The 20,430-nt window shown below is 42.1% G+C and overlaps 1 protein-coding gene across 2 annotated transcripts in view; it reads left to right on the top strand.

Annotated features, from left to right (window-relative positions):
- The window catches only part of grin2aa (glutamate receptor, ionotropic, N-methyl D-aspartate 2A, a), a 248,795-nt gene that overhangs the window by 13,259 nt on the left and 215,106 nt on the right, over nucleotides 1-20,430 (top strand). For both annotated transcript variants that reach the window (XM_049561003.1, XM_049561004.1), the window contains exon 2: nucleotides 1,332-1,835. In XM_049561003.1, the coding sequence (XP_049416960.1) occupies nucleotides 1,335-1,835 (501 nt within the window). In that variant the 5' untranslated portion in view covers nucleotides 1,332-1,334. The remainder of the gene's footprint in view (nucleotides 1-1,331; nucleotides 1,836-20,430) is intronic.

Raw genomic sequence — 20,430 nt, forward strand, 5'->3', positions numbered from 1 at the left:
GCTTTGTGAGACTGTACTGAGGCTCAGCAGTGCTTTGAGGTAAATACTGACTTCAGCATGCTAACATGCTCATAATTACAATGCTAACATGTTGATGCTAAGCAGATATAATGTTCAGCATGCTGACCATCTTAGATTAGTGTTTTAGCATGCTAACATTAGATAGATAGCACAAAACAGGGTTCCTGCAAATCTGTGTTTAAATTAATTAATTTAAAAGTAGAGCCTTAATTGGTAGCCTGTTTTTATGTTTTAAATTAATCTTCCAAAAGTCATAAAAATAGAATTAACATTCCTATTGTGTTTCTGCCTGGTATGCTCAGAGTAGTCTGCATCTAGCTGCTGCTTTACCCTGGATGACATGGGGAAGACTGTAAATTCAGTGAAAATTGGATGTTCAACCATGACTTGAAGGCATTGCTGAAACTGATTTAAGGCAATACATACAAAGCTTAATGTACTTTATGCTAAAGGGTTTTTCAAACTGAGCATGATGGGAATCAAGGCAGTGAAATCCCACATGCACAGTAAGAAACGGAATGTGCCAGGTATTTCCCAGTTCTGTTAATGTCGGTTTATGTTTATTTTTCCTTCAATTTTGATTCTTGTAAAATTGGTCTTATTTAATTCGCAGTTATTGTCATTAAAAAAATTGTATTAAGTCTCAAACCTAACTTGCCGTGAGCTGTAGGAACCCTGTAAAAAGACAGAATAGCTGAGGCTGATGGGAATACCTTTGCAGGTAAAGAAAACTTGACCGCATGGTGGCGCTGGAGCAAACCTCAGGGGATATATTTTTGTCCTGCACAACACTGCAAATGATGTAATAACTAAATCAACCAGCAGGCAGAAAGTGAAATGTGTATAAATGTTCAGTGTAGTTTGTCACTCGTAGTGCCCCCCGATAAGTTATGAGTCAATCTATGGTGAAGGTTGAGTTTTAGGATATTACACTTGTAAACTGTATAAATGTCTGCCTGCCTCTTCCGAATAGCACAGCTTGCTCTTGAATCATCTGATCCTAGCGTCGTGACCATAAAGTATATACTTGTTAGTCATCTTCTCTTTCTCTCACCCCTCCGCAACTTCCTCTCAAGGCCATCTCCCTCCCCACAAGGTTTATGTGTTTAATAACGTTACTGAGAAGAAGTGGAATAAAAAAGAAAGATGCGACCTGAATGTGTAGGCTTAAAGAGCTGTGCATTAACAATTTATCTCCCCTGTCTTTTTCTCTCTGCCATCATCTTTCCACACCTCTCCCTGCCACCTCCTTCTCTCTTTCTGATCCGTCTTCATCTGTTCTGTTTTTCCTCATCCTTTTTCCCATGCAGGGGATGAAGTGGTTTGGCAGTATGTCCCTCAGCAGCAAAAGGAGTAAGAGGAGGGGTAGAAGGAGCAGCAGTTGCAGCAGTGGCAGTGGTGGTAATAGTGTGCTGCTATCCTTGGTTCTCCTGGTGGCAGTGACCCTGATTGCGGACCCCGTGGCGGCTCAAAAGCAGCGAGGTGGCGGTGCCTCGGAAAAAGTGCCGGTCTTGAACATTGCAGTGATCCTGGGGCGCACGCGCTACATCTCAGACCGGGACATCCGGGCGCTGTGGAGCAAGGAGGACCCCATCGACGTCAACGTGGTCACACTGCTGGTCAACGAGACCGACCCGAAAAGCATCATCACCCATATGTGCGACCTGATGTCCGGGACAAAGATCCACGGCGTGGTGTTTGGGGATGGCACTGACCAGGAGGCCATCGCCCAGATTTTGGATTTTATTTCCTCGCAGACGCTCATACCCATCCTGGGCATCCATGGAGGCTCGTCCATGATCATGGCTGATAAGGTATGGAGGATCATGGGTGGATGGAGGATTGCTTGAAGAATGTTTGGATGTTGTTGATGAGTGGATGAAGTTGTGCAAAGCCAGGTGTGGTATGGGGTAAAATGAAGGGGAGAATGTATGATGATGAGTGATTCATTGATGTTATGGTTTGGAGTGACTTGCCAAAGTTCTGGTTTGAAGTCTTTGCTGAACCTGAGAAAACCAAGCACACATTCACTCACCTGTCACGCATTTGGCTGTCATGGGCATGGAAATAGTATAGTCTTATGCTAATAGACAGGTGGGAAGCCTTGCCAATTAGTTACACCTCTCAAATATCAGCAAAGCTAGTGTCCAGAGACAGAAACACAGAGGAAACCAGGCTAGCATTGGTGGAAAGAGATGATGTGGAGGAAGTAAAGGGGGTAGGAGGATGAGGTAAGTATCTGCAGAGAAGTGTTGGAGGCTAGAAGAAGAGAGCCTTTGAAAAGTAAGTAGAGAACAGACGGAAGGGAAGAGGATTGTATGACTGAAGAGGAGAGGGTGAGGAAACATGGAAGGAGTGGGTGTTTGTAAGTTTGGCTGACGGCAAACTGCGTGGCACAGTGAGCTGTAATCTTGGAAGTCTCCATTCATGGTGCAGGATTCCCTCAGACAAAGTGCAAGAGCCCTGATTGGTGCTCGCATTTGAATAGGCAATGCCCCTCGCCTGCCAATCACTTTGAAGTGTGAATAGGGATAGATGAACAGCACATGATACTGCGGATTCACAAGGCACTGCTTAGCTCCTGGGATTCATCAGATTCACAATGAGGATATTCTTATCTGTGTTATTGCCCATGAGATCAAAGAAGGCTTGGCAGGCAGTGTGTTAGCCAGACTTAAAGATGCTACATATAGCATTTTGAAACATAAGTGTTTCATGGTGATTGTCAAATTATCGACAGATGTAGTGTCTAGGTGTAATTATTGTAAACAAACAAAATCTGCATCTTATCCGATGGTATTGTTAGTGCAAGTCTTTTTCAAAATTGCCACCACTCTTTTGATAAATCTTAGCTTCTTTCCCCACAACCTAGAGCCACTAGTGTGTGTTTATCTTTTCTTTTTAACTTTCCTAAAGAGGATGAATTGTTTTCCTATAAACCTTTTTCTTCAAGATCCGCCAGTGTGAGAAAATCACAAATCTTTAGCTCCAGTGGCACTGAAAGAATTGCATCCTTCTTCCTATTTCATGCCGCGGAGCAACCTCTGTCCTCGGCACTCCACCAAATCCGACCCTGTGGCCCACAATAAAACACGCAGTGCAGAGGTCAGTTGAGACTGTGGAACCTCTCAGCGACTACCTTGTTTGTTTACAGTAAATATACAAATGTCTTAAAGTTACTGGGGTAATGGTTTATTGATCCTGTAATGCTATACGTGGCACCTTTAAGAGGAGGGAGAGAAGAGTGTCAGAAGAGAGCGCAGAGGAGGGAGGGAGGGAGGGAGGGAGGGAGACGAGTGCTGAAATAGAGGAGGTGGAGAGGGGTGGCGGGGGAAATGAAGGGGTGAGGGATAATCTCTCAGCTTGACCAGAGGCGAGGCTGAGTGGAGGGGAATTACAGAATGTCCTGATTGGCACCTGCCACACACCATCTTCTTTAGCAGCACACACACACACACACACACACACACACACACACACACACACACCTCATGTCCCCCGTCAGCGGGTGTCATTGAAACAGAAGCAATTCAGCTCCTTGACAGCGGGAGCATTTCCTCTGGAGGAACAGATGAGGAGAAAGTAATCCACTTTAAAGTGCTCGACCCACCACTTTGTCTTCTCTTTGTTTCTCTCTCACATTATTCGTCTCTGCTCCCCATTTATCTGACTATAGCCCCGTACACACACGCAATGCAACCCTGAACTTATCGAGACATTACCCAGAGGAGATGTATGTGAGAACGCAAATGTCTGAATCAGTTAGACCGGATCAGGGCTATTAAGTGAAGGCTGGGACTTGCTCTCTGACCCTGTGGGAGGTATTGGGTGTTAGACATGTGTATGTAAACATGTAACAGGAGCTGCAGTGTTGCAGGGTTAGAGCAGACGGCGCTAGAACTAAAGGGATCATGTCCGGTCAGCTCTTTGGGTGTGCTCTTTTTAGCCTCTTTTAGTGCACTTGGCCTGACAGAATTTTTCAGTACGCTTGATTGGATTGCGCCCAGCCTACAATAGAACATTTTCATATAGAAAGCATTTGTTTGGGGTCTTTTACGAAGGACCTTTTTTTTTTTTTTTTTTTTTTTTTTTTATAATTGCATAGTTTTGCTTTTCACTCATATCTTTGTTTTTCGAAAAAAATATATTCCAACCCCACACTTACTGTGTATGTGCTGTACCCCAATGATATGACTCAATGTGAAGCCGTGACTTCTCCTCTTTTTAACCTCCTGTGACTAGATTTTAAATGGATGTTACCCTGCTGGCTCCCTAGCACAAAGTCCATGTTATGTCCAGTTGAGTCCATATGTGAATAGAGCAGGTTATTGTCTGGAGAACTCACAGTGACTGATGTGAAACCAGAAGAATACAAGCATGCAAGGGTAAAAAATAATTTGCATTTACACAAAGATGTCAACAAAAATGTCTAACTGGAGAAACAAGTTCAAGAACTGTCTGTCAGTAAGCGCCATCACCAAAATCGTCGGACAAATTCAACGAATAGGAAGAGACTCGGTTGTGCTGATGAACTGGATACATAAACAAAACACTTCTGTACATTGTCCAGAATTCATATGAGAAAATGGCTTATTTGTATAAGCTTCAAGTCCACTTCACAGTGCACAAAGTTCATCATCATTGTCAGTACATTCTGGGGATGCAACATTCTCATCCAAGAACAGTTAAAGCAGCTGTGCGGAACTTTACGTTTTCGTTGATTGTAGTGCTCCCTTTGGTCGAAGCGGTATGACACCCACAGCCTGGTGTTGTAAAATCTCGACTGCAACCGGCAGTTACGGCATGCATTTGTTTTGGAGAGCGAGAGGAAAATCATAAATGTTCTGGTGTAGCTCTCAATTTCTTATAAACTGAGGACAACTGCCTGCTGTGTATTTGTGTTCATGGTCACAGTTACAGATCATTTTGTGGCGTTTGTTGTAATGTTATTAGACAAAAGTGGTTCACATCAGCTAATGTTACATTTAGCTTGCTTATAACTTCCATGTCGTCATATACTGAAGTGAAACAATGTCTAACAAGTTGCGGTATATATTCTCTAAATAAAAACAAAAATTACATACCTGTCAATTAGGAAAAGGGCCAACTCGGGATCAGTTTTAAAACCTTTCAAATCTCTCAGCTCTCTCCACTTGGTGAATGCCTAACCAAAGTTTACACGCGTTTGGGCTCGAGCCCTATCACTGTCCTATTTAGCCTTCTACTGTTCTTCTGTTCTTTTTCTTTTAGATGGTGCTCCTTCTTTATCCACCATGACATCAAAAGTATAACCAAGTCCTTATAGATACATCTGGTAAAACTGTTAGGTGTTCAGCAATGCCTGTTGCGTACCGCTTACTCGAAGAACACTCTCTGTAAACACGGCTCTTCTTCTTCTCTCAATTTATTGGCGAATCGCAAACAACTTCCAGGTGCATACCACCACCTACTGTACAAGAGACTACTCCCTACTACATGTCATTTAACCTGTTTCTTAAATCCTACTCGTAAACACGGCTCCTTCTTTTTTTTTTTTTTTTTTACTAATATATTGAAGGCCATCTCATACATTTAATATGAAATCTAAGCTAGGGGTTTGTTCTAGGCCAAACATGTAAAAGTGTGAATGTAGAGGTCAGAACAATCAAAATGCTGAAAAACTGAACCAAAATTGAAAATTTGCACTTCAGCTAAATTCTGAAATATATGAAGACTTTTAATGTGTTTGGAAATAATCACTATCCCACAATGCATTGAAGGTCATTATCAGTCATGGTTTCAATGATATGTCTATACTATAACATGTCATGAAATAGTTAAAAAAGAACATAGATGATCATAATTTCGTCAAGACTAAAGTGATGTCTTCAAATTCTTCTTCTCTTTCTCACTAGCAGCCCACAATCCAAATATGTTCAATTTATAAAGATATTCTCACCAGTGAGAAGATAGAGTAAGCACATTTTTGGCATATTTGATAAATGGCTTCATCTGTTATCAAAATTGATTTGTCAACTAATCTCCAGCACTAGTTGCCACCATGGAGTTATAGTTTTACTCTTATTTAGCTAAAATAACTTTTTTTGTACATAAACCATAAAACTGAATACATCAGTTTGCCTTTTATGTATCTCTGCTGCCTCACTTTAGACTGCACAGTTTATTATGTGATCACAGAACCTGGCATCACTTACACTCAGAGTCAGCAGGATAATGGCCGTGATAGTGTTTAGTGTGTGATATCCGCCCCCCCACACAAAAATACAACGGTTAAATCTGTTCAGTGAGTGCTGCAGTGTTTCCATCCCAAACAAGGATTAAGATTCTACTAGTGTGTCCTCTCTGCGCTGCATCCTCTCCTTGTAAGGTTTACACAGTCTTCTACCCTCCTTTTAAAGTTTATATAACTGCTTACCCTCTTTAGTAGGTTAAGGTTTAGATGGTTACCCTCTGAAGTGCGAGTAGCGGAGTCTTTCTGCCGCCTTGTTCCAGGCAGATTTTTGCTAATCCTCATGTGAAATATGAGGAGAAGCTCGCCTCCAATGATTACGCCTTGTAAGACCCTCAGTGTGTTTGTCTATTCACGATTACGCCTTCGTACTTGTGTGTGCAGAGACGTGCGTGAAATTTCCCTGCGTATATATGCTTTAATGCTTCAGCATGCACTGCCTATAGTGTGTAAGTGTGTGTGTGCTTCCTTTTCCCATCACTTGGAGGCTAAATCTCTTGGTGCCGAGGACTTCCAGTCCAAGCTGTTTTTACGTCAACCTCTAGAGGATACTATCTGAGAGCTTCTCTATGTAAAAAGGACTCTATCTCCTCTCCGTCTTTGCTTTTCTTTTTCTTCTTTTCTCCTTGTGCTGTCCCTAAACACATCTCTCCATCCTCCTCTATGTCTTTCATTCTTGCCTGTTAATTAGATAAATGTTGCAGTATCTCCCTGTGTTGGTCCCATCCATACATCTCTTATCCTTTGTTGAATAATGCATTTCGCGCCTGTATTGAAAAGAATACATTATTGATTAAGGAAAGAAATGTCTTCCCTTTGCTGCATTCTCAGCAATTCACCATGAAGGTACCACCCTGGCAGCTCCTTTAAAATTCGGTGGGTAGAAAAACAAAATAACCCCCCCAAAAAATATGAGTTTTTATTATTTTGCTCATTGCTGGCATTTGTTACATCCAAACTTTTATTTTTGTCCCTTTCATGGCTTTTGTTCTCTCTTTCACTTTCTCATTTTCCTCACCCGTCGTAATTGTGTGGGTGGACGTCTGGCCCGGCTTGTTGATTGGCCTCATGTAATTCTCACACTAAATGGTTATCGACTGACTCGGAGGTCAATAATGGCAACTGGATCATGTTGGTCACAAACACTCTCTGTATTTCTTAAGTCTTTGTCCGTGTCTGTCCCGACTCAGACCTGTATATTGACACTTGAGTTTGATTTGTCTGATGTCTTCGGCTGCTGTAGCTGTTTTCTTTTTCTCTTGGCTTCTTCAGATCATGCCTTGTGAATTTAATCATGGTCTGCATGCACCAGATGTGTTAACAGCAGCGATGGGAGATGTCCCTCTCTGTTTCGCTTCTTGAAGAAAAACAGTTTGCTGCTGAATAAAACAAAAAGTGTTCAAAGAGTTGGAACATATTGTGATGCTCTTTAATGTTTGTCGGCTCTCTGTAACACTGCAGATGTGAATGTGTGTGTGTGTTCTGTATGGTGCCACGTCAGTCCTGCCTTTGCTCCTGCAGTGATGTTGCCTTAGCTGCCACATGGACACACACACAAGTTTGTCTTCCTGTACATGTGGGGCCCTACATTGCTTTTATGCATTCCCTGGCCCCTTATTTAACCTCGATCATCTCAACTAAATCCCTAACCCCAACCCTTATGATACCCTAACCTAAACCTAATTCTAATCTTAAAACCAAATTGGAACCCCCAAACAGCCCTTTAAAGGTTTGTCCCAAAATGTCCTCACTTTCCATAAATGTCCTCACTCTGAAGCTCTAAAACTCAACTAGGTCCTCACAAAGACAGATACACACACACACGCTCACACACACAGCATTTTCACTTCAGAATTCATCCCTTGAGCGTCTTAAACAAGTGACACTTCATTTACATGGGTTGATTAATTAATTATTCAGCAATTCAAACAAATTAATGAATATTTTGTCTGACGCTTAGTGGAGCACAGGCTCTTCATATGCTTTGGTATTCCAAGCAAAGCCCGAGACGCCCTGATTAGTCCTCTGACACCTCCATAAAAAAAAAAGAAAAGAAAAACGAATAATGAATGCTGTACAAATTTGGAATTCATCACTTGTCATTTGTTTTTTTTCCAACACCAAACTCAAACAAATGTTTCCTGTGAAACAAACATTGTCTCTTTAGCCTCTTTTCCACTGCAGAAAAAAAATCAGAAACACCTGCTAACATCTGGCTTTTGTATTTAATGGGAAAGGTTACAGTCGGGGGTCAAATGACTCTGCAGTAGTCACAGGTATTTATTGGCTCCAGCGCCGATCAGCAGTGATGAAAATACGACACCCAAAGGAACATGCAAGTTTTAGTCCCTTTTGCTTATTGTCTAAGTAACAGATATAAAGAAGAAGTAACCACTGTAACATTTTCACTGGCCTTTCATGCTGCTTTTACTTTTTCCTAACCTGTTTTCCGGTGCATGTGTCATCAAACGTGATGCAACAGAATTAAAAAAAAAACAAACAGAAAGGCATACTTGTCTACTGCACACAGTTGTGTACATGGCTCTGGTCTGCAGGCAATGGGAAACAAGTCTGTTGTCTGTTGTCTGGAATTTCCTGCATTTAAAAATGTGCTAATTTTGGTGAAAATAGGGTGTTTAAGAGTAACTACACTAGGAAAATAATCTTACTTGTGCTTGCAAGTGGTAACTACATAGCATTTATAAAGTGCTATTTAAGATACAAAAAATATGATCTACATGACAAATTAAGAAAGAAAAAAAAAATTAATGGATGAACTGTGTACACCCATTTGTGATATAGTGTTTCACTGGTGCTACATCACAGCTTGGAGTGGTCACAAGTCCGACACAACAGACCTTTCAATCCACAGAGGTCAGTCCAGTAACTCGTGTTAAGGCCTTTGCACATTCAGTCCACTTTTTCGTCCAATATTGTTGAACATCTAAAAATAAATACATCCTCGCACTGTGTCATGTTTGCACATTGAGTCCATAATCATTAAAATTTTCGGAACAAGTTCGATTTTCTGTGTTTCTCACATTCCTTGAATCCTTGAGAGATGTTTGACGTAGAATCGGTGAAGAAAATGGAGTGGCGGGACACATCAGCAACAAGACAGAGGGACATGGGGCACAGAATAATTTCATAACTCAGGTAGCTCACGTTTAGCAGGTCAGAAAGTAATATTCAGGTGGATGATGGGGAAGAGGAGGAGGATGTGGAACGCACACAGAATGTGGAGACAGAGAGGGAGGACAGCTCCGCTCCGTCATGCAGCTGCAGTGCCAAATGAAAGACAGGGAGGGAGTGGTGACAGCCAGAAAGGTAACTCCAGTGGAGAGAGGCAAAGGAGGAAATTTGTCTTTTCATTTTGCCATGTCTTGCGCAACAAATAGAAAAATGCATTGGAATAATTGTGCAAGGTTTGTGTGTGTAACAATAATTTCGGATGACCGGGAAAAACCTAACTCAGCATGCAAAGGCCTTTACTTGTGTAACTGGAATAACTTGCTAAATATTTTTTTTACTGGTTTGAACTTTGGGAAATACTTCATGCCCCAAACAAACTGCGGAGACACAGCTGTTAACATTTTTACTGAGCTGTACTCTGCTACCTTAACATACGACCACCTCTTTTTGCCCTCATCAATCAGTACTGAGTAATGTATCTGCCTCACTCACGTCATGGTTGAGATGTGCATGAGATGCCTGTGGCTCAGAGGGTAGATCGGCTCCCAAAGGTTATTGGCTCCCAGTGGGGGCACAGAAAGAGATGCGCTCCTGTAATTACCATTATGTCATCTTGTTTGGAAGGTGTGCTTCCTGTGGTGAGATGAGGTGATCAAGGGGATGCTTAAGGATTATTGAACAGAATGCAGTCTCACACATTGATTTCCTATGCTCAGCCAATTTTGACCAGGAGCACTGCAGATGTGGAAAGTTCGATAAAAAATATTTGGCTGAAAGGGGCAGTCAATAGTTTTATATGGTCAAATGCCAACTGTGGAGGGATACATGAAGCCTTCAGTCAGTCAGATTAAATGTATGCCATATTAATGACATAGGGAAGTTACAGTTGGCCAGTGTTGACACAATAGGAGGGTTAAATGGTTTTATTTCTGTCAATTTACAACTTACATTTGGGCCTGACTGGACTGGACTGTAGCAGCTACTGTTACTCAGTGTTTCCATTTACCTAATTAAACAATGACGCACAAACACACATTCAGTATGCCAACATGCTGCCAGGGTATTTATGTAATTTATCGATCCATAGTGGTGACATTTGTCGATGCATCCCAGGATGAACAGGGTCCTCTGATCGTGCATATTGATGAACTCCACTGCTCTGGCACTCCTTGTGTTTGCGCTTATGTGCGTGCATGTGTTTGCTGGCAGCTGTCATGGCGGCTGGTGGCTGAAAAAAGTTTTTTGTACCAACTAAACACACACACCCGATGTAACTGCCAGCATTAATGTAGTAGATGCAAACGTTTGTGTTTGTGCACGCGTGTGTGTGTGTGTGTGTGTGTGTGGTGTTATTGTGATCAAAGGACATTATTCATCCATCCCTGTTGTTGTCTCCCCTCAGGCAGTATAATTACACACACACACACACACACACACACACACACACACACACACGCATACAAGCACTGTGATGTTTGCTGCTTCCTGCTCGTGTCAAATAGCAAATCAGAGCGGAAGGGAGGGAAGGAGCGAGACTGAGAGAGTGGATAGAAATAACATTTTATGATATCATTCATGAGTTTGTCCAATTACTGCGCGGAGACGTTTGTTTTTGTTTGGCTTAAATCACACTGTCATTTAACTAGAACATCTTCAGCCCGCTAAACCACAGGGCCCGCCACGCTGTCACACGCCTCCGCACCGAAAATACTGGGCGTGTGTGTGTATACAAATGTGCATTGTGCCTCAGTGCTGTAAATACTGTATGTGTGTGTCTGTGTGCACGTCTATCAATATCTTGCCAACAAAGGCAATTTGTATTTGTGTGTCTATAATTGGCTGTATGTGTGTGCGTGCGTGAGTGTGTGTGTGTGTGTGTGTGTGTGTGTGGGTTCCAGACTGTGATAATGACATCACTGGGGTGTTGTCAGATATCCTATTACCTCGGTAAGACTGTCCTCAGCAAGATTCCCATGGTAACACTTTACTTGTTAGCACTCCTTGTTTTGCATTCTTGGTGTGTGTAGCATTTGCGTGAGCGTCTGTATGTTACTGTAAATATGAAAACACTTATGTGCACATGTGTGTGTGCGTGCAGCTCCTGTATGTTTGTGTGAGTTATTTCGATAGCTAGATGCAGCTGTCTCGCAGATGAGAAATGGCCTCTCACTTCTCAAAGGGAATCGATTTGAATGAATATGTGGGACGAGAGGAAATGGAGCTGTTAGCGCTTTCTATGAGTATATTTCCCTCCTTTTTCTCCGTCTCCTCCCTCTTCTTCCCTCATCTTTCTGGCTTTCCCTGATGGCGTCTCTTCCGAAGTATAGAAAGTTTGTATTTGTGCTGCATAGTTTGAGCCCCCCTTTCACTCTGCCTCCTGCTCCATCCCTATTCCCCTCGTCTCTCTGCCTCTTCATCTTCAGCTCTCTTCTCCTTTACTCTCTCTCCGTGTCCTCGACTCTCTCTCCCTCTCTCCTTCCTCTTTCTCACGGCGTCTGTCACTCCTTCACTGAGTCTCTCAGGAGGGAGCTTCAGCCTCAGGAACAGCAGCAGTGTATACAGAGATTGCAGCAACATGCACGCTTATAGACCAGCCCACACACACAAAGTTCCACATTACACAGGCTTGCAAAAGAAGAGTGCATTTTAACAGAGACAGCTGCAGCCAGGTAGGGTCAGGAGCTGTAAAGGCCCTTTTCTGCAATAAAATCAACTGAATGGGTAGCCCTGGCACTGTAAAAAATAAAAGTTATGACCCATACCACCCAAAGCATCTTTTCCACTCTTCCATTAATTGACAAAAGGCTCGGGATGGGAGGACTAACACTGCGTTATGTGATAGCGAAACTGGAATATAAATTGATTTTGATGTTGTACTCGTGTAGGCATTTACTCTAGTCCTTAATCTCCTTACATACTTCATCTTCTCCATTTTACCCTTATGCTGCTGCTTAGTCCTCCTTTTTTTGCCGTTATCTTCTTCCACTGAATGAGTCGCACTGTTTCTGCGGAAGCTGCTCACACTGGGAGATGTAACATGTGATGGGTGCTCTGCATGCTTTTGACGTGCGGCGAGGTTCATCAGTGCAGCGCTGCCACATTTATCATCTATTAAACTATTTGTTTGCCATTATTACTGTACAAGTGTTTTTGTGTGTACCAGATAGAGCGTGTTGTCACTCTGTGGTGTCTTTACAAGGATAAACAAACAGCAGCCTGGCTAACATCAGACTAATCCTCTTGTCTGTTTGTCTTGTGTGCATTTGTGTTTTTGCATATGAGTGACTGTCAGACTAATGTGTGTGCGCGTTTTTGGGGTGGGTCCGTCTATCCATCTTTTTTTTTTGTGTGTGTTTCTTGTTGATTAACCCAAGTGTCTCAGCAGTAAATTGAATTTCTGATCTGTTTGACTCGGCTCTTGTCAGCCACCATAAGCCGACTGAAATACCCTACAATAAATATAACGTAAGCTCGGCGACCGAGAGACCGAAGAGGCACACAGAGAAGAACGCAGCTATCACAGCTTTGGAGGAGAGAATTTTGTCATCTCGGCTTAAGCCTGACTAATATACAGATAACACATGCATGCAGTTGCTGACTGTGAAAGTCTTTTCATTCCTCGTCTTTGTGTCATGAGGCAATTGCATCAATGTGAGAGTGATATTTAAAAAAATGCCTTCACAGAAACATTTCCTTGTTTTTCCGAATGTTTAAATCGTCTGATTAAATTGTCTACACTTGGTCTTTAAGCTGCAGAACCTCAGTGGATCTTAATGCTTGCTACATACTGCAAACTGCCTCATTATGAGCGACAGCTACTTATTAACTAGAAGCATCTTTCAGGAGGACTTGTCAATCACAGTTATAGTGAAGGGAGAGAGACAGAGATGTGAGTGAGAGGTTGGATTTTCAGACTTTATTATTACCTCCTACTGTCACTCATGCTCCGGCGATACACACAGATAAATATCAGCCAACTTTGCCCTTAGGGGTGTTGACCTGATGGCTTATTTATGTTGACATGAATATGTATTTGTAACACTAAAGGCATCAGAGTTGAGATTGACAGCTTGTTCAGGATCTATAGCTGAAAAAGATTTTCTGGTGGAGTCAGAAACTTACCACCCTCATAGACCTGCAGCCACCTTATGACTCCATATGTGGACTGATCCCCACTAAGTCCCCTAGGTGGTGTGTTACCAATGACGGAAGGCAACAAGAAAGTAGTTACAAAGAAAAAAGGTTATAAAAGAGTGTGGCTACATACTGTAACAGGAGTCAGCCTAATTGCTCATGCCATTTTAGATGTACAATACCTTTCCTTTTTATTAAATGTGAGCATATTCACAGCTGTGACACAAAATAATCTTTAAAGCCAATCAGTAAGGCTGTGATTAAATATCTTTTCATGCTCGGTCCCAACTGTTAAAGTAGAATAATAGACCCTTTTGTCCACTCATGCTAATTGTAATTCCATCCCTTCCGTTTTTAAATTTGTTTGGAATATCATTAAAATCTACACATTAAATAAAAATATACTGTAAAAGAGAATATGGAAGGGACAGTTCATGTTCTGAGGCAGAGTTGTATGAGGTACTTAATCAGTGTATTAGATACAGTAAACGTCATTTGGCACGCCACCATTTTGGAGAAGCAGGTAGGAGTATCCCCATGAAAGCTAAGCAATGTACTGCTGTGAATGGGGTTAGCAGCAAAACGTATTTAAGCCACCTAAAAACTCAATATCAGCTATAATTTCAATGCTTAACCTTACCAGCTCCCCATCTGTGCTCCCATCCAAGCTACCAGACTCCACTGACAAAAACAGTAACTTTAGCTCACCTAACACTGGAGCTGCTGGTCCACTGCTGCCTTGATCAGTTAGTTCATTTGTGTCGGTGTGTGACTTTGTTGAATCCAAACTAAAGCTTTTAAACACCGAAGTCACACAGTAACACCAACAAAGTAATTAATTGAGGCAGCCATAGACCAGCAGCTCCTGTGTTCAGCTTTGTTAAATCACTGTTTTACTCAATGGAGTCTGGCATTGAAGAGAGCGTTGTAATGGCTTCCTGTTGGAAATGGCTGTCTGAGGCAAAGGGTGAGGTAGTAAAAGCAAGGCAAAGTGGTGAAAATGTTCTTAATATAGTGTACACTTCAACTGATATTACATTTTTTAGGTGCCTCAAATATATTTCGCTGCTGATGCCTCGACTGCAGTGCATTGTTTGGCCTCTGTGTCGGTCCACCTGCCTGCTTCTCCAAACTGGGGGCGTGGTGATTGACATCTACTGTAGATAAAACATTGCATATGGATAAGCACCTCATACAACCCCACTTTAAAGGATCCAAACTATCCCTTTTAACCAAAAGAATTGCATGATTAGCTCCAGTGAAGTGCAACAAACCTACAATGCATGGCAGAGAGAACAAAATGGCTGCCAATCAGTTATTACAAACAATGAAAAGTGCCTTAAAGTGATGTTTAGTTTGTCACGAGGGACTAATGACATGTCAGCCAGAGCTTAATATTAAGATGGAAAGAATACATTGTCTTGTCAACTCTACCTCCCATTACATTTATTTCATACTCCTTCAGAATTGTGTCAATTTCTCACCTCATTTGCTGCTTTTGCCTTTGAATTACTACTTAAATTGAGTAATTCAATAAATAATAAAAAAAAAAAAAAAAAGTGAATTAAAATGTATATATTTGCCCCATTGCAGCTTTAGTAAGTATTTAGGTAGTTTGTGCTGGCTGTAGTAGATAGTATGAGATTTATTAGAGTTATACACTCTTCTTGACAGTTTACCAACCTGACAGCAATATAAATTCAAAATGGCAGTCCTGAAAATGAGGTCAGCTCAGCTGTATAGGGGTTTAGACATTAACATCAGTAATTATGAGGGAAACCAGGGAGCCTTTAATAAAGGTGGGTAGTTATTAACAACCTGTTATGAGGTCACAAAGGCTCAATTATACTGAGCGATACAATATACACACAGGTATCTACATCCCCTACTGTATCTGCGCTCACATTCCAGTGCGTGACTCTGTCTCTGGTGCAGTGTAGTGATAGTTGGTGCAGTCTATTCTCTTGGCTTGTTCCTGCAGTTGTTAAAAAAAAAAGACACACTACGACGTCTTCCCTTTGAGCTGCTTTGGGATGTGTATAAAAATCCACCATGCTGGGAGGTCACACAACAGTCACTTGCTTTAAGTTTGAACTAATTAGATGAGCCGCAGAAAAATGGACCTCCCACTCCTCAAACTTCAGATGTGAGATCGGGCAGGAGACATTTTGCCGAGGTTTTTTGGAAAACATTTTTTAAATAGGTCACTCAAAAACAGTGACAAAGGCATCTCATTTGGGGGCTGCAGTTGCACCGTTTTTTTTAAACATAGCACATGTTTAAATCTTTTTCACGCCAGAATCTGTGCACTTTTCTGTGTTTTATTCCATCAAGCCAGGTGTGTTCTGTGTAGCCTTCTTTCTTTATCACCGTCTCCTCTCATCTGCATCTTTCATCTTATCTTGAAAGTCTATCTGTCCTCCCTTCTCCCTCTCTTTTTTTTTTTCTATCGCCGTCTTGTTAAGTGTTTGAAGATCGTAGTGAGAGATTTCGCCTCATATCTGCCGAGGCCATGTCGAAAGGAGTTGGCAACAGCTGCACCCCACATTCCCTCTTCCTTCTACGTGCGCATCCATCCACACACACACATGCACTTAACAAAGCTCTGTTCCCTCGCCTTTCTTTAGGTTTCAGGAACAGAGTGTTTGTTTCGGCGCTCTCTTTTCTTTAATGGCACTGCTTTTTCTGTCTTTTCCTCCCTTTCTTCCCCTTCTATTTCCCGTCTATTTCTGACTTAAAAAAGCACACACGTACACACCAGTATCCATGCAGCACACACACACACACACACACACACACACACACACACTCATGCAGAAACGTTGTTGCCACATTACTCCGCAGTGTCTGCAGCGAAACGAGCACAATCACGTTAGAATGAAGCTGACTCCCTCCTCTCGCCTGCTGACTGCATCCTGTGTAGAGCTCCCTTATAGCGTAGCAACACAATTCCATTAAAACGGACCACAGTCCTCTCCTTTAGTGTGAGCGTGGTGTAGCCTAGCCCGCCACTGCACCATGTTGGGGGCAGTGAGCTGTGCTAAAAGACAGGGAACGGAGAGATGCGGGCAGTGAGAGTGACATGAATTAAATATCCCTCCGACGAGCCTCTTCCTTGTTTCACTCGTCTCTCCATTATGATGGAAAGCCCCGTGGAGCATGAAGTCAACCTTAATTGTTCTGAAGAAGCGAGCTAGATGGGCGCCAGGATGGATGGATGGGTGGAGGGGAAAAAAAATAAAAAGGGGATGACTTGTAAGAACGTCCCCGTGTGACAAGCAGGGAACAAGCTGTGAGCACCGTGGGGGGCTTTCAGGAAAATGGCATTATTCATGTTTTATTGGCACACTCGGTTTATTTGTCTCTCTCTGCCTCTCTGCCGTACTTTCCCGGTAATGTACAGCCTGCACTTTGCTCTTAAAACTTCAGCTCTGAAAAAAAGAGAAGGATGCTGCGTCGCATCCATTAACATGGAAGACAACTTAAGAGGTCTTGTCGAGCCTTACAAGAAACTGGAGTGTCCTTGTGTCTGACTGTCTGTTGGAAGCTGCATGTGCTTCACATCTGCAAACTCAAACCCTCCAGAAGTGAAGGTAGCAGAATATTAAAAGCCTCAGATCATGCCTGTATATCCTGTGGCTAGTTGTGTGTTGTTGCACCAAATATGCGAGAGATTTACACTTTAAGGTATGAAGGATGTCGTATATGAAAATGTCGCAGATACAGTTCTCAGTTGTGTGACAGCTACACGATTTCCGAGTATTCTGGGAGACACTGTTATGCAGCAGCCTCTAATGTAGTCTTCAATTGCTACCAACGTGTCCCTCCGCATTTTTGTCTCCTCGGTTTTAAATGCTGCAGCGAATGACTTTTTGGAGGGAACTATTTATAGTTTTCAGGTCATTTGCAACTTGTCTCAGCACTCTTGGTTCTTTTAAACTCCAGAGTCCTTAATATGTAGTCCTTAAAGTGTCGTGTCGCATCATGTAACTGACGTAGTGCAGCGAGCCTCGTTGCTTTTTAGATTGTGGTGTTTTGGAATTCAGCTGACTTCAAAAGATAGAGGGAAGAGAATGGGGACAATGAAAGGGTGACTCAACAGCTTTCTCCCTTTGGAAAAAAAAAGCAACAGAGAGAAAGAAAGAAAGATGGAATGAGCACAAATGAGAGAGTTAAAGATAGAATAAGAAGTGGAGAGAAAAGCGGAGAGGGGCTGAGGGGCTTTTAAAGAGGCAGTCTTTAATTAAGTTGATAGTGTGTGGTTATTAGCGATAAGGTTTTTGCTGAGAAAAGTCAGCGCGCATCCTATTAACCCCCCCTCCCCCTGCATACTGTAATTACTGTATGCAACCTCTCTTAATGCCAACGCCGTGTGACCCTCAAATCCGTCCTCCTGGTACTCAAGGTGACAGGGTTACAGCGTCAGAAAAATGTAAATACATAATTTATACATTGGAAAGGTTTTACTCTGAGGTTCATGTTTCCCCTAATGAATTGTCTCATTGACTTAAATTATGAACAAAAATCTTTTTTTTTTTCCCATGATATTTCTGCTTCATGTTGGGGCAACACCTCGTTTGGTAATGTGTTGAACTGCCTTTCACATTTTTGTGATAGCCAAGTTATGTGATTGCATGTTAAGCACTTCTCAACATTTTTTTTCTCTCAAAGGGTAAATGCTTTTAGTTTTAAGTTTATATTAAATCAGTGGTTCCCAACTGGTGGGTCACGGTCCACAGGTGGGTCGCAGGTCCATTCTGAATGGACTGCAAGTGACTTGCAAATATGTCAAGTTTGTAAACAACACACTTTATTTTTAAGTATGGTGAATTTCCAATACAAAGCTTTTATTTTGAAGTGCCATTTCCTGCTGTAGAGTGAGTGAGTAACAGACAGCTACTTGACAGAGACAGCAAACTAGCTCGACAACATGGCCGCACACAAGTGTGACGCTGAATGTATTATACTGTGTGGACCTTGAACTAATGACTGAGGAGAGATCTGGACCCTGTGGCTGGACCAGTTGGGAATCACTGTGTAAAAGGAATCTCTACATTCATAGTGTTGTAAAAATATTGAATTATTGATACATATAAATTCTGAATATTTTAAAGGGTTTCAGCACTCATTCTCTGCAGTATTGATACACTGATAGCAGCTACACTTCCTTGCTCTCTCTTATGGTTAATGTTTACTCCAGCCAGTCCGCTGTTTACTTATACTAACCGAAATAAAAAGTTGTTGTCATTTTATAGCCTTATTATTTATCTTTTAATGAGAAATTTAAATTTTATGCCAGAAATGTCAATTTTTCTTTTTGGTATCGAAAATGGTATCAAATATTGATACCTTTGAGGCACTGGGTCCCAACTGGTGCAGCCATGGGGTCCAGATTTCTCCTTAGTCATAAGTTGAAGGTCCACACAGTTTAATACATTCTGCGTCATACCTGCGTCTTACAGTCAAGCTAGTTTGCTGTCTCTGTCAAGTAGCTGTCTGTTACTCACTCACTCTACAGCAAAAAATGAGACTTCAAAATAAAGCCAGGAATTCACTGGACTGTTTAAAGCAGTATTCATTTTGGTCCTGCAGATACAACATAACAATAGGCATTCATTTGGAGTCGTGTCTCTGGGCGCCTGATGAATGTAAGTCCTGATGTATTCTCCTTTTTAGCTCTGTTTTTGGTCTCCACCAACTCCTGAGGGTAATGTGAGGCCTTTTATTCACAGCTAAATGCACCATTATGTTCACCACCTTGTCTGTTGGTCCATTAGCAGTCTCAGAACTCATTGGCTATTTGGTCCAGTGATGATAAGCCTGTGGTCAATATTTCGGGAGATCCAGTGTAACCAGCAGATATGCGGGCCAAGACTTTCTCCTCCAAGTGCCCTTCATTTCGACTAATCTCTATAAACAGATATCTGCATATGAATGCAGATGCATTCTTAAAAAGCTCATGTAAAGCTAATTCATCCTCGAATGATAGCCAATGGGTTCTAGGACTGCATTTTGGCCATTGTGTTCTGCCTCTTCACATGGACTGTTAACCTGCCATTAAAGCATCACTGGTCAACACTACTTGGACTACAAACAGAAACCAGAACACTTCTGATACCAAAATCTGGTCCTGTTGCCCACAGATTCTGCAAACATATGCAGATATCGGTTCATAGAGATTAGTTTATTAGAGCAATTTAGCTGAATGCATATGAATAAAAGGTTGACGAGTGGTGTGACAAACTGAGAACTGTACAGTAAAGGCCCGAACATACTCGGGCATACTATAGGCGGAGCAGACTCTGTGAGGAATGTCCGCAGTCATTCGGGCTTTCATAGTTGAGCGCACTTCCGCATTGTAGTTTCCTGTAGAAAATGTCCGTGAAAATTCCCCGTGATGTGAAAAATATATGCCGAGCAGTCACTGGTGCGCGGAGTGGAGTCCGCGTGGTCGTAAAATCTGAGGTTTGCGTGCACAGGGCTTGCGGACATCCACTTTGAGTCCGCGCAGACCTCAGCGGAGTCCGTTCCACATACGTACCACCCAAGTATGTTCGGGCTTTTAGGCTGAAAGATGCTATAGCATAATACGATTTTCTAACAACATAATATTTATACAGTCAATAGTATGACCATTTGTTGGCTTGTGAACCCTTAAAATTTTTCAAATCCAGTTCTAGTTTGGTGTTCCTTTTCCCTCCCCCTTCAGCATCACCCTGTTTGATCCATCCTTCCTTCCCCTCTGTGTCTTTCTCTCTGTCATTTTCCCTTATCCTCCCCCTTTCTGTCCATCTTATCCAGCCTTTGGTGCTTTTATCGTCTGTTTGGGAGGATGGGTGTAGAGCGAGACATAT

The sequence above is a fragment of the Epinephelus fuscoguttatus genome, linkage group LG19 (genome assembly GCF_011397635.1).
Source record: "Epinephelus fuscoguttatus linkage group LG19, E.fuscoguttatus.final_Chr_v1".
Classification (NCBI taxonomy): Eukaryota; Metazoa; Chordata; class Actinopteri; order Perciformes; family Serranidae; genus Epinephelus; species Epinephelus fuscoguttatus.